Below are 14,708 nucleotides of genomic sequence, written 5' to 3' on the forward strand. Positions count from 1 at the left end.
AATTAGTTTTTTTTCGTCTATATTTAGGACCCGTTTGGCTGGCTGCGGGCGGCTCCGGCTCCTGTGCCGAAATCACTGTTCATCTATTCGTATTTCACTGTTCATCGAAGCTCTTTTTCTCTCTCCTCTCCTCCCCACTCACAGACGCGGTCGCAGCAGCCGGAGCCAGAAATTCGAGCTCCGCTGGCTCCGGCTCCCGCAGCCTCCTGTCGGCCGCCCAGCGGCCGACACCCTGCTACAGTGCCGGAGCCGGAGCCGGCAGGAGCCCGGCCAAACGGTTCCTTAATGCTCCATGCACGGACCGCAAACATTGGATTTGACAGGTACTGTAGCACTTTTTAAAATTTTAGGGTGAAACTAAACAAGGGCCATGTCAATGAGCATGTCTGCAACTCACCCAGCAGCACCATGACCACCCTCAATGTAGAAGTGCTGCAAGAAGCCACTCAAAGTCAAAGAAAGAAAGAGACAAAATAAATAAATAACTATTCTAGAGCTCATAAAACTTGTTTCATGATGCAACAATGAAATCCCGCAAACCTTCATGTGTCCCGCCTATACGCTACGCTCAGCGCTTGCGCTTGCACCCTAGGATAGCATATATCCAAGATTTTGGGTCGGGAAGTTTGCTCTGTTCGCTTGGCTGATAAGAAAGTATTTTTGACTGATTTATTATGAGAAAACAATATTGTTCGTTGGCTGAAAAAATACGGTTTATAAACCAAGCGAACAGGGCCTAGGTCCTGGAGATGGGAACAGCGTCAGAGTGGCATAAGTTAATTGCGTCGATGCCAACACAAATAATCATAGGTCACATCAAGGGTTAATTACCAGCCAAAATTGATAGCTACCGTACATGTTTGCACACATGGATTCTAATTTTGGTAGTGTTTTTTTACGGTCCGAGACGCAATTAGCGGAATCAACGAATTCGGATATTTTGGTATGAAATTCCAGTTTGATTAAATTGAATAGTAAGTTTTATAATGAATGACCAAAACAGAAGTCCTAATGTGAAGTTTCACCACGTCACTCAGTATTTTACTGGTGTAAAGTTCAATTTCTACTTAATTTTAATATTAAAATATAAATCATTTTTGAATATGAAACATGATGAATTAAATTAAGTTGAATAAATCAGGTGCAGAAACGTTAAATTCTGATATTTTCAGTATGGAATTCCAGTTTACTTAAATTGAATAAATAAGTTTTACGATGAATAATCATCACAAAAATCTCCTACTGTGATGGTTCATCAGGTCACTCACTATTCCATATTTCCATTGGTGTAAGATTTGATTCGGTAGAGACGTTAAGTTTTACGCCAGAATTTCTGTGGGACCCATATATTGGGTTGTTTAAATAAAATCCTATAAAGTTTCGAAACAGAAAAACATTATACCGGTCATGATTGATTGGAAACACCAAAATTCGTGAATTTGATCTGGAATATTGCTGAAACAAAATAAACACAGAAGTAGTTTGAGGATCAACCGAGGTTAGGTTAGGCTGCCTAATACACAGAGCAAATCTATCTACCTTTTCGTCATAACAATACAAGTGCATCTACAAACACTGAGAAAATCAGTTGAAAATTTGGGACTGAATCATAAACAACCATCTCCCGAAGAGAAAAAAGAATGAAAAAAAAAAGTGAAGGAATGCAAGGACACACTGTGGTCAGCACGATATATATATATATATATATATATATATATATCGTTAAAAGAAAATAGAAAGTATTTGTATTCAAGGACGTACACATACTTTTGCACTGAAATAAAACAAAACACTGAACAGGGGATTGTGGGTTCCAATGGGATTGCCTTATTTGCGAGAAACAAACTCTTCACAGTGACCTATGTTCACAATGAAAAATGCAAACTCGTAACTCGATATCGAATTGTACTAATAACCATCTGCAGCAATGGAAGGAAGTGAAAGAAGAAGATGAGAGAATGGATGGTTACCTTCACGTGTACAACATTTCAAAAATAAAAAACCCTTCACGTATACAGCCAACGGCAGTCCAGTCCAGGACGGAATATATATTATATTTGGATTCGAGAACGGGGAAGAGGCAAGGAACATCGCTGAAGGGGAGTTGGGATGGCAGTGTGACGTCTGCCCACCGCAGAATGGTCGCTGATCCGTGAGGTCAGAGTGTCGCTTCGGTCTCTTAGCCGTGCAGTGATGCAGTGATGGTGTGGCCTCAGCCTCTTCATCTCTCCTAGACGTCGTAGCAATCATTCGACATTTGTAGCTAAGGTGTCAGCAGCAGGGGAGCAATTGTCCATCTGAAATAAGAATGGCCTCATATTTAACACATATCTAATGGAATGGATGCGTGCTCCATTCACCAGCACTTGTCCATCTGAAATACAAATACCCAACAATACGTAGGAGATGTTCATAATGCGTAAGTCGATCAGCAGTGCTGCAAGAAGCCACACAAAGTCAATGAAAGAAAGAGACAAATTAAATAAATAACCCTTCTAGACCCATCAAACTTGTTGGTTTCAAGATGTAATAATGAAATCCCACAAACCTTCGTGGTATTGGGCCAGATCACTATTCAGGAATTCAAGAGTCGCCTATGCACCCAATCCTTGCACCCTGGGATGGCATATATGCAAGATTTTGGGTCCCGAAGTTTAGATCCCGGAGATGGGAACATCGTCAGAATGGCACTAAATGTAAATTAAATAAATTGCATTCAGATGGCAATAAATGTTTGCATCTCAAACAGTAGCAGATTATGGCAAGGAAGGAGAAGAAGTCCATGTTGGAAGAGATGGTGCTGAAGTTGAAGATCAGCCTAACAAAATGGTGAAAAACTTCTAAAGATGGACGGGAAGTCTGTTGGCAGTCTTTTCTCTCTGTCGTCTTTCTGTCTTTTGTTCTTCAGTCGGCTTGTAAAAGGCTTGTTTTCTTAGCAGCTCTGCTTTTAGGGGTTTGTCTTGACGCTGTAACTAAGAGTTTTTTCTTGTACCTGATATGTAAGCTGGTATCTCAAGCATACCTGTTTTAAGCTTTCTATAAAAGCTAGGCCAAGGCTGTTTGGTCTAAAAATAAATAAATTGCCTTGATGGCAACATATAAATAATGATACACATATATGTTCCTGAACTAAAACAAAACAAACACATAGTAGCCGCTTTGAGGAGCAATGCAGATTAGGTTGCCAGCCTTTTTTTTAAAATTTTGGAAAGGAGCTCCGTGCTGTGTTCATTGGAGACCAAGGGCTATTTGATGCCATCCTAGGCAATGTCTGGCTAGGCAAGCGATCCAGGCCCTAGGCGTCCGGAATTGAAAGCCTAGGCACTGCCTGGCCTAGGCAGCCGGCCGCTGCTGTCAACCAAACACCCGAGGTGTAGGATAGGGATTTGAATATCGCGGAAATTACTGAATTTTTAGCTGATTTTTCGAAACTTTGAGAAATGGTAACTAAATCTGAACGAATCTCATCCAAATTTAAAACCTAATTACTGGGATGCGAATTTACCCTAGTAGGACCAACATCGTGAAATTTTGGCCAAAATTCCAAACCCTGCATTGGACTACAAGTCCATCTGCTACTTAGAGCAAACCTACCTACCTATCCATGATAACAATAGAATTGCATCTCAAACCATTGAGAAAATCTGTGGACTGAGTTATAAATAATCATTTCAAGCAAGAGAGAACAAAAGGAAAGAAAAACATAGGATAAAAATTGGAAGGATAGCCTTGTGAGGACCCCTTTAGTGAGCGTGTGATAATTATCTGTATTTATTCTTGGATATAGACATACTTTTGTACAGAAACAAAATAATCATTGAACAGGGATTTTGGATGGAGTATTTGTTTCTAATGAGTAAGTAGTACCATATAAATCTTAATGCTGTCAAGAGAAAGAAGATAGTAATGGAATAAATGGTACCTTCCACAGGATCGCTTAATCGAGCTTGTGACAAGAGTTTATATTCAAGGCTATCAAGCCTTTGTGGGAGATGTTCATAAAGAGGCTTCATATTTATTGCAGGGCAGTATTGGACGTGAACACTGGTAAGAGCAGAGTAACTCCCAAGACTGCCAGGTAAGGATGTTAGACATTTGCAACTACTCCCTCCGGTTTTCTAAAACAAGTCGTTTTGAGGTTGTCTTAAGTCAAACATTTTAAACTTTGACTACAAATAACTTCTTTTGGGTTGGGTTTGGAAATATAAAAGTGATGTAAGTAGATTCATCTTGAAATATAGTTTCATAAAAGTATATATTAACTATATTTTATAAATATTTTATAGCAAAAAGTTACAGTTAAAGTCGTTTCTTAAAGACCGTGTCCATGTCCAAAACGACTTGTTTTATAGAACCGGAGGAAGTAATGAGTTTTAATGCGAATATTTTAATGAGTTTTAAGGCTTCATATTTTAATGCGGGCATGTTGCCCCACTCTGGAGATTCCAGCTTGTTGCCGCCCCCAATACCCACAACCACGAGCGCATCCAAATGCCCTGATATGGAACGAAGCTCTGGGCAGTGAAAAACTGATAACTCTTTGAGAGATGGTGGTAAATTTTGGAAGTGTTGCTAACTTATCAGAGCCGCGTATATAAAGACTCTCTAGGCAAGGCAAAGATTTAGTACTTCCTTGCAATTGCTCTGGTGCTGCAGTGAGGTCGTTGCCATGCTCCACCTGTACACTCATCGGCTCTGTATCATCTTTTCCCCATATGAACTCAAAACTACGACACCTATCAATATGGATATGTGTAATGGATTGAGGAAGGACGAACAGCTCGGTTAAGCTTTCACATCCATCTATCTCTAGTTTCTTTAACTGTGGCAGGAGCTCATCCCTTGCTCGTGTTGCTACGAATACCTGTGCACGCCCAGTTAGCTTAGAGCACCAAAGAAATTTTAATTTCGTTAAGAATACCAAGCTAAGAAATTCTTCGTGTGGCCAGTAGATGACAGAACTGCAACGACAAATCTCAAGTGCTTGAAGTTGTCCAAACCATTTCCAAATCCCAACAATATGTCGTGATGGACTTGAGGCGAATAAAAAGCCGCAGCCAGTAATATTCATTTCTGTAATTGATAATTCCTGATTCTGATCAAGCTCCAGCGCTGCTTCTGTGCCCCTTACAAGCAATTCCAACACAGACAACGAAGACATGCATCTGGATGAAATTAATGAAAGGGACAGCTGTGCCTTGTCTTCTCTTATCTTGACAACCTTGATCGTCGGTGCTTCAGGTAGAGTTGTCAATTTTGGACAGTCCTCAATACAAATCTTCTCAAGGACAGGAAAGGTTACTTCGTCCCCCTTTCCTTCAGATGCTACCCATCTCTCCAGGCTCTTCAAATCACACAACTTGAGTTCTTTTAATGCTGAAAATTCCATGAATGCTATGTTTCTGCACAGGCTCCGCAGTTTATACAGCTTTTTCAGGTGAAGGACTTGAAGAACTCTCATATGAGAAAATTCAGGGAAGTCTTCACACATTGTACAACCAATTAAATGGAGCTCAGTCAATTGCTGCTGAAACAAACCAAGATCTTTCACCCATGTCGGTATATTGCTACCTTTGTAGTTTACTATCCTTAGCATCTCCATCCCACCAGGAGGTTTAAGAGCATCTAGCACCTTGCTGTGACAATCTGATATTAATTCCTCATCATCCTCACTATTCCATTTCAGAGATAAGTGTGTAAGTTTCTCTTTAATTCCAAGACTGGCAGCTTTCACATGCTCTTCAGTTGCATTTTCAAGGCCATTTAAATCTAGTTCACCGCTGAGATTTAAGTGTTGGAGTTCACCGATAGTGCTGCAACTGGAGCTGGAACCCACCACAAAATATGTTAAAGTCTGTAGAGAAGTTACTTGTCCAAGGTCAGGAGGCATGCATGTTGGAGTTGTTCCAAATTCACTCCAGGATATAGGCCGGACTTCTGACGGAGCGAAGCGGAGGCCCGTCGCCGGAGGCTTGGGCCGGAGTGTAATTTGACTTACTATGCTTTGAGTTGTGCTGAACAGGTGGAGAATGTTCATGAGCCAGCAACCTATAAAGAAGCTATTCGTTGTGGTGATACTGAGAATTGGATTTCTGCTATGCATGAGGAGATGCAGTCTCTTGAGAAGAACAGTACATGGGAGATTGTACCTTTGCCTAAGAATAAGAAGATCATCAGCTGCAAATGGATCTTCAAGAGAAAGGAGGGTTTATCTCCAAGCGAGCCTACAAAGTATAAGGCAAGGTTAGTTGCTAAAGGCTATAGTCAAATTCCGGGTGTTGACTACAATGATGTGTTCTCTCCAGTGGTAAAACACCGTTCAATTCGTACTTTCCTTAGTATTATTGCTTCACAAGATCTTGAGCTTGAGCAGTTAGATGTGAAGGCTGCGTTTTTGCATGGAGAGCTTGAGGAGGACATATACATGGACCAACCAGAAGGGTTCATAGTGCCTGGCAAGGAAAAATATGTGTGCAAGTTGAAGAGATCCTTGTATGGTTTGAAACAGTCCCCTCGTCAGTGGAACAAGAGGTTTGATTCATTTATGTTAGCACACAGTTTTAAAAGATCTAAGTATGATAGCTGTGTTTACATCAAGCATGTTAATGGATCACCTATATATTTGCTGTTATATGTTGATGATATACTGATTGCTGCCAAGAGTAAGATTGAAATCACTAAGTTAAAGAAGCTATTGAGTAGTGGTTTTGATATGAAAGATCTTGGTAGTGTTAAGAAAATTCTTGGTATGGAAATTAGTAGAGACAGAAAATCTGGTTTGCTATTTCTTAGTCAACAAAATTATATCAAGAAAGTTCTTCAGCGTTTCAACATGCAAAATGCTGAGGCTGTTAGTACCCCTATTGCACCTCACTTTAAATTGTCAGCTGCTCAGTGTCCTAGTACAGATGCAGAGATTGAATATATGTCAAGGGTTCTTTATCCTAGTGCTGTTGGGTCTTTGATGTATGCCATGGTTTGCTCTCATCCAGATTTGTCATATGCTATGAGTCTTGTTAGTAGATATATGTCTAATCCTGGCAAAGAACATTGGAGGGCAGTTCAGTGGATTTTCAGGTACTTCAGAGGCACAGCAGATTCCTGTTTAAAGTTTGGAAGAACTGATAAGGGTCTTATTGGCTATGTGGATTCTGATTATGCTGCTGATCTGGATAGGCGAAGATCACTTACAGGTTATGTGTTTACTGTTGGCAGTTGTGCTGTGAGTTGGAGGGCTACTTTACAGTCAGTTGTTGCTTTGTCTACTACTGAAGCAGAATATATAGCTATTTGTGAAGCGTGCAAAGAATTAATTTAGCTGAAAGGTTTGTACGCTGAGCTTTGTGGAGTTGAATCTTGCATAAGTTTGCACTGTGACAGTCAAAGTGCAATTTACCTCACTAAAGATCAGATGTTTCATGAGAGAACTAAACACATAGATATCAAGTATCATTTTGTACGTGATGTGATTGAAGAAGGTAAGCTGAAGGTATGCAAGATTAGTACTCATGATAATCCTGCTGATATGATGACAAAGCCTGTTCCTGTTGCTAAGTTTGAGTTGTGCTCAAGCTTAGTTGGTTTAATTGGATAGTCTAAGAGACTATTGTTGGCACCAGTGGTTTTCTATCTTTGTTATGTTCAGGGTGAAGGGTTGATTTATGATACAAGATGAATTTGTCTCAAGGTGGAGTTTGTTGGAGTTGTTCCAAATTCACTCCAGGATATAGGCCGGGCTTCTGACGGAGCGAAGCGGAGGCCCATCGCCGAAGGCTTGGGCCCTAGGGTTTCGTGGAGACTTGATTCTCTTGTAAGCCGCCATAGGCGTGTAACCCAAAACTCTTAAGATAGTGAGATTGTTGCTGGCTGGTGCCCATGGTTTTTCCCCTTCACATCGGAGGGGTTTTCCACGTTAAATCGTGTGTCTCCTCTGTGGCTTGATTCTTTACTTCATATTCCTATACGTCGTTCATAACAATGCATTCTAATGATGTGCATCCATTGGTGTAGAGATGCCGGAGGCTTCTCATATATTTCATATTATTTGGAAGCCGGCAAAGAGACCAACAATCAGAAACATCCATGGTCAATAAATTATATAGTAAAGATATTTCTTGAGGAAGTTCTTCAATCCACCAGTTGCTTGACAAGTTAAGATACCTTAGGTGCTGCAAGTGCCTTGGCTTAATTGGAAATTTTTTCAGTCGACACAGCTGCATTGCCCGTAAGGAATTGTACTTCGATAAATGTGGTGCTGACTCATAATAAATCCACGGATGTGAATATAACACTGTTTGTAGTGTTGAAGAATGCTTCTTCAGAAAATCATCCAAACGAGTGCCAGGTCGTCGGTATGGTATAAACATGTGGCGAATAGGCTTGGACAATGACATCACATTGGCCCTATCAACTATGGTTGCACATTCTTTTCCCATGATGGAGAAAGCCACATCGTGCATAAGATCATGCATCCTGCATATTTTTCCACCACGGAGCTGTTTTCGTGTTCCATAGTGATCAATCGGTGGCGGGGTTTGCTTCACATCTTGAAAGAAAGATCTCCAAGCTAGTTGGTTAAAAATTTCTTTACCTATCAAGTCAGGATTATCTTCATCTTGCGCGGGTATGAGGTCGTGAGCCATCCATAGTTGGATCAGACTCTCCACATCAATCTCATAATCTTTGGGAAACACAGCACAGAATGCAAAGCATTGCTTCATGTCTGACGGCAGGTCATCATAGCTGAGCTTCAGTATAGGAAAAATCTCTGTCCTCTCATCGCAAATGTTGCTTTTAGCTAACATATCCTTCCATTCTTGTATGCTGGTCTTGGTACTCAACATTGAGCCAAATGCTTTGGCTGCCAAAGGAGAACCAACACATCTGTCGACAATCTTATCAACAACCACATCTAGCTCATCACTGCTTGGCTTTTGCACGCTGAATGCTCTGCTTTGGATTATTTCCTTCATATACTTGTGACCCAACTTTTGAAGGTTATAGGCTCCAGGTGCACCCATGGTCATAACTCGAGCTACTTGTACATCACGGGTTGTTGTCAGTATTATGCTTCCCCTGTCACCTTGCTTAAGGCATGTCACCAGTTTCCCCCACTTATCAGGATCCCGATTCCAGACATCATCCAACACAATGAGGTATTTCTTCCCACTAACTTCTTTCCGGAGTTCCTGCAATGCTTTCTCACGATCTTCCTCATGTCTCTGGCAGATTTTGCTTGCAATGTTAGCAATGTCAAAATCTTCTGACACACAACACCACCTCCGGAGACTGAAATGCTTCTCAATTTCAGGGTCATTGTAAATGAGCTGCACAAAAGTAGTCTTGCCCAGACCGCCCATTCCAATGATAGGAACAACCATGGGAACGCCCCCACTACCATGACCATCTTGCTCAAGCAATATCTTTACGATCTTGGTCTTCTCCTCACTTCTGGATCTGCTGACAATGTCCATATCAGAGTCAACCATTATGCTATCAGTCTGCCGCCACCTCCACTGCACCGATGGCGGCACTGGCACATGCTGCCTCTGTGCGAAGCTGAAATCATTCATCTCTTTCACAAGGACCTCTATCTTCTGCACAATCTTGTGCAGCTTCTTGCTCATCCTGTAACGAAACACGATGGGGTTACGAGCAGGGAAGAGGCTTACGACATCCATCCCGAGCTTGACGTAGTGCCCCTTTTTCTTGGCGTCACGCCGGAGCGATTCATACTTGAACTCGTCGAAGACGTCGATCCCCTCATAAGACACCTTCTTGATTGCATCGAGCCAAGCACCAACTCCTGGTCGGCTAGCCCCCTTCTCCGCATCTTCAATGACGTCAAGGATGGCCGGGAGCCTGCGCGCCAGGATCTCGCGCTGCTCCTCCATGCCTTGCATCACCTTGTACTCATCCAGAAGGTAGCTGGACGCCTTCTCCTTCAGCGATTTGACCAACGCCCCGACCACGAACTCAGCCATTGTTGCTCTCCCAGCTCACCAGCAGAGCGCACGCACAGCTAGCACTCAAGGAAATCACGGTGGAGTGTTTATGCCTTATTATGGAACAAATTAAGCGGTCCCAACTAATTAAAGAACGCTTCTGCTTTCTGAGGACAAGGACGAGTGGGTTTGGCTTCCGAGTGAGTGAACCAATTAATAATATGCAGTCCAGAAGAATCTCACATGCATGGTCTACTTTGTCTGGGAAGAAACATATGTTTATGAACAAAAAAAATGAGACAATGGCAACTGCCCCTAATGAGAGGTTTTTTTCATGGCATGAAGTCATAATTTCAAGTTGCAATCAAATTCTCGATACGAAGAATAAATCAACTATACTGATGATTTGGGATCGAAACCATCATCAGTGCTTGAGATAAAGTGCAATTTATGAATCATAACGTTTGATCTTTAAATTTAGCGGGCGTGGCGTCTGGCCTATGGCGTGCATGTGCATGTGAACATAGAAAGATGCCCCCGGTTCGGAAGGAATACTCTAAATAAAAGCTCCACTTTGGAATTCAAAATAAACAAATAAAGTATACTTAATTTATTCTTGGTAATGCTCCACATTATCAGCTTGCCCTTGATCAATTTTGAGGTGGGAAGCATGTGGATGCGTAGTTGTTAAAGGAGTCCACAGCAACCTTAAAATATGCGCTTGTTCAGGACCAACGACCAGCTTCCAAGGGCGGTCTTAAGGGCGTCCTCAAGAATTTAAGTCAGTTGTTATTCCTATGTGACATCTCCACGTGAGCAATCACCGATATAAAGACACTCACAATATAGAAACTTAAGTTTATATAGATATCACTACGTGAGAACGCTTTGTAGGGGTGGCTGCAGATCGTTTGTAGAGGCGGCTCAGCCAGCCGCTCCTATCATACCATCTCTACAAATCATGCATTTGTAGGGACGATTCCCAAACCGCCTTTACAAATCGATTTGTAGGGACGGCTGGTGTTACTAGCCGCCCCTACAAATCGATTTGTAGGCACGGTTGGTACTATAACCGTCTCTACAAATCGCGCCGTCATCTTCCTCGCCCGTGTCCTGCCAACCACAGAAGCGATTCAAAGCTTTCAGTTTCAGCACAGATCTTTCGTGTGAAGCACATTGAGAATTTAGACAAAAAGTCGCTTTATATGCTATATGATCCCGTAATCGGGTACCTGCTGTGACGCTGAAGAACTAAATTTAGGGTAGGAGGCGGTCAGAATCTGCAGAAAAAAATGATAGCGAAATGGTGACGAAAAAAAAACCGTGAGTTGCTGCAAATTTGTTACTGCTCGTGTACAAGCGTCGCGTGACCATTCAGTAAGAAGCTGATGCAATGCAACATCTGGCTCACCTGGATCTGCTCGTGGAGATGCTTGATGCAGGTAGCTGCCTCGTGGAGCACTGATGCCGTATCGGTCTGCACACGCGGGTAGATCTTATTCAGGTTTCAGAGACACAAACGCTCTTCAGATTGGCGCATGCTATGCATGCAGATCACAAATAGGAATACACACATAGCATGGGCAGCAAAGATCGACGAACTGCTGGAGCTTTACCTTGCCATACAGGGAGACGAGCTGCTGAAGCGCCGTGATTTTGTCCCCCAGCTTCTGGCTCCTCTTACATGGTGCCTGCACAAAGTATATAATAACCAAAAAAAAGGAAAAAAAACATTCAGAATACAGAACGTTCAGGTGATGTTGATGTCCGGGATCAGGCAACGAAGCCAGCCTGCTGTGCATACAAACGGGGTTTACATGCGAACAAAACAACCTCGGTTACCTTCATCATAGACTGATTTCTTGTTGGTTTGGGATTGCACCGTTGGCCGTGCTGTGGACCTTGTGCTGTCGCTGGCGTCGTTGTCTTGAGCCTCTTTGATCCCCTGAGACGGCTGCCATCACCGGTCACCGTCTCCCCCGCTGCCGTCCATTTCATCGAGTAGTGCTGACAGAAACAGGCATGTCCAAGACGCAAGCTTAATACTAGAACCATTAGCATGATACTAGAAGGTTTCAACTTGAACAATGTGAAGAGAATCACAAGTGCATACTGACAATCTACAAGTGCCGTCACAACTTTATTTCTCGTGAGGATGTGGTCCAAGTAATCAGGCATCCCAGAAGACATTCAAACACGAATAGTTGCATTGCAAGGTAAAGAATAGGCCTGCAAAAGCTAGAAAAGTACATATAAACCAATCTCAACAAAGAAGATCCTAAATTTGATCACTATATATTATATAGGCATAGAAGACAATGAGGACAAATTGAAAATACAGAAGCAATATGTCAGTATCTCAAATGAGAGAAGCATAGAATTGGCAAGAGACTGTGCCCATTTCATAGAATAGAGAAGAGTCTGTTACAGGAACAAACTCATATATACATATGCTAGATGCTACTGATAATCTTCCAATCTAAGTTACTTATGTCAAATACAACAATTCCAGTTTAGCATCTATGCAACTGGGATTTGTCCAGGCTCAAAACTAAGGACCTATGATGCATATGAAGCCATTAGCCATTATGTTCAAATGCAAAACAAACAGGGACTTGGAAAAATGGGAAAAATCAATATGGGCAAGATCTTAATTGAGTTTCAAAATATTTGAATTTGTGTAGAGACAGTGGTATGTCCTAAAAACTCTGGTGTTACTTTACGCAGGCTTTTTATGCAAGTATATATGCATTTTTAAGAAAGTATATTAGCCATTTTTTCAGAGCTCCTGCGAAAAAAAAACCATACATGGTGCTAACCTGCTAAACAGAGGAAATAGAGCTGTCCCTTGAAGCAGCCAATGGATCTCTGGAATGGAACTAACTAATCAATAAGATAAATCCCAGAAAAATGCACAGTCAGCTGAGACATAGAAAAGCAAGCGAAAAGTTCAACTCTAAACTAAATGCCCATAGCTACAACCTCTATCATTATGTGTACCCAGCCCCTATCATATTGGATCTCCCAACTGGAATGTAATGTTAGTTGATAGGTAGCGAACAGATATAACCATGAAGGGCAAAGTTTTGATAGGCTATACTTGCAGCAGTTGCACAAAGTGGGAAGATTAGACAAATGTATGCATCGATATATGTATGTACCATGTAACGCGATCGAAATGCTCTGGTTTCATGTTGCGTTCCTGTTGTCCGGAGGTAAGATAAGTTTTATATTGGTACCAACAATAATCGTATATCTGTAATAATTTTCAGGTATTTTGTTCCGATCGCGTTAACATGTAGAGGTGACATTACTGCTCAAAACATATTTAAATTACACATTTCATCTATTACATTTTGTTCTACATGATCTGCCCAAAAATCACAAGAAGTTGTACCCTGATCTAAAGACCCAGAAAATTGTTTTGGAATACAAACTGCAAGAAGCCAATCTTATGGAAAAAGGGCATCAGAAGGCACCTGCACACTTCTATCACCGGTACTTTCTCGGCGAACACCTTGAATATGGCACTTGGTCTTCCTCTAAGGCAATGCATCAAACACCTTGAGCATGTCGTGTGGTCCATACATGTGAAGCATCAGCAGTGTCCACCAGCAGGTAGCGAGGAAGACGGGGAAATGAAAGATGGGGTTCAGGCTCACCGAGGATGATGCTAGTTGCCAGGTAAGACGGAATTATGGAACATGGAAAAACGCTGTAGTCTGATGCTATCTAATTAGCAGGGGGTGTGCGCCTAACCTGGGAGAGACGGTGAAGCGAATGCAGTCCAGAGTGCGATGTCGTCCACGAGCAGCGTTACCTGCAGGGGAGACAGCGGAAGTTACAGCCGTCAGGATTAGGCATGGTGGTGCAGTAGCGACTTGGGATCTGTATCGTGGTACCAGAGGCTGATGTGGGAGGCAGTTCTTGCGACGGTGTTTGGAGGGACAGGGGGAGAGAGGCCACCGGCGTACTGTGCAGGGCCCATCACGGCCGGAAGCACCAGATCCAGCGTGCGAAAGCGCCCAGGCCGCCGCCTCGGGACAGCCGCAGCTGGGGCTTGGCCAGGCCGCCACGCTGGGAGGGGGAGCACCTGTGGCAGGGCTGCCACGGTCGGGCGCCCGTGGCGCAAGGGCCAGTGGGCTGGCCGCGGCCAAGGGCCGGTGCGCCGGGTTCGGCCGTGCCGGGGGGCGCCGCCGCCGGTGGGGAGCCCGTGGGGACGGCCGCTGACGCCGTTGCGGGGGAGGGGGGGGGGGGGGTGTTGCGGCCGTGGGGACGGCCGGCGGCGGGGAGGCGAAACCCTAGGCTCCCCGTTTACTTCGGGAGGTCACGTCGAGAGGGAAAGGGAGCGAAGAGGAGAGAAAGAGAGGGCGACAGGCGAGGCAAACCGGCTTAATATATTAGAATTTTATTGTCGGTTCGGTATTTGTAGGGGCAGCCAGTGATTCAGTCCCTCCTACAAATGGACATAGCAGGGGTGGCTGGTAATACCAGCTGTCTCTATAAATTCGACCCATTTGTAGGGGCGGCTCGTATCACCAGCCGCCCCTGTTATTCTATTTGTAGGGGGCGGCTGGTCTCTGGGCTCCTGGACACGCCACTGTAGGGACGGCTCCATCACCAGCCGCCCCTATAAAAAATTTGCCTCATTGCTACAAAGCGTTTTTCACGTAGTGTATTAAATGCATTGTCACGTAATTATTTGAGTTAAATGCACCACAGGCCCCTGAACTTGTAAGCGTGTGTCACATAGGTCTCTGAACT

General features: G+C 43.2%; 1 protein-coding gene and 1 pseudogene across 1 annotated transcript; both read right to left on the minus strand.

Moving 5' to 3' along the window:
- Positions 1–1,928: 1,928 nt before the first annotated feature.
- On the minus strand, positions 1,929–9,983 carry LOC136491036 (disease resistance protein RGA2-like; annotated as a pseudogene).
- Positions 9,984–10,970: 987 nt separating this feature from the next.
- On the minus strand, positions 10,971–14,128 carry LOC136461378 (transcription factor bHLH113-like). Its single transcript, XM_066460698.1, has 8 exons — positions 13,847–14,128; positions 13,704–13,764; positions 13,424–13,617; positions 11,787–11,951; positions 11,561–11,635; positions 11,356–11,421; positions 11,177–11,224; positions 10,971–11,057 (listed from the first exon to the last, which is right to left on the minus strand). The coding sequence occupies exons 4-8, from the start codon at positions 11,940–11,942 to the stop codon at positions 10,971–10,973; spliced, it is 432 nt and encodes a 143-aa protein (XP_066316795.1). The 5' UTR covers positions 11,943–11,951; positions 13,424–13,617; positions 13,704–13,764; positions 13,847–14,128.
- Positions 14,129–14,708: the final 580 nt, after the last annotated feature.

This window comes from Miscanthus floridulus, chromosome 1, assembly GCF_019320115.1.
Source record: "Miscanthus floridulus cultivar M001 chromosome 1, ASM1932011v1, whole genome shotgun sequence".
Classification (NCBI taxonomy): domain Eukaryota; kingdom Viridiplantae; phylum Streptophyta; class Magnoliopsida; order Poales; family Poaceae; genus Miscanthus; species Miscanthus floridulus.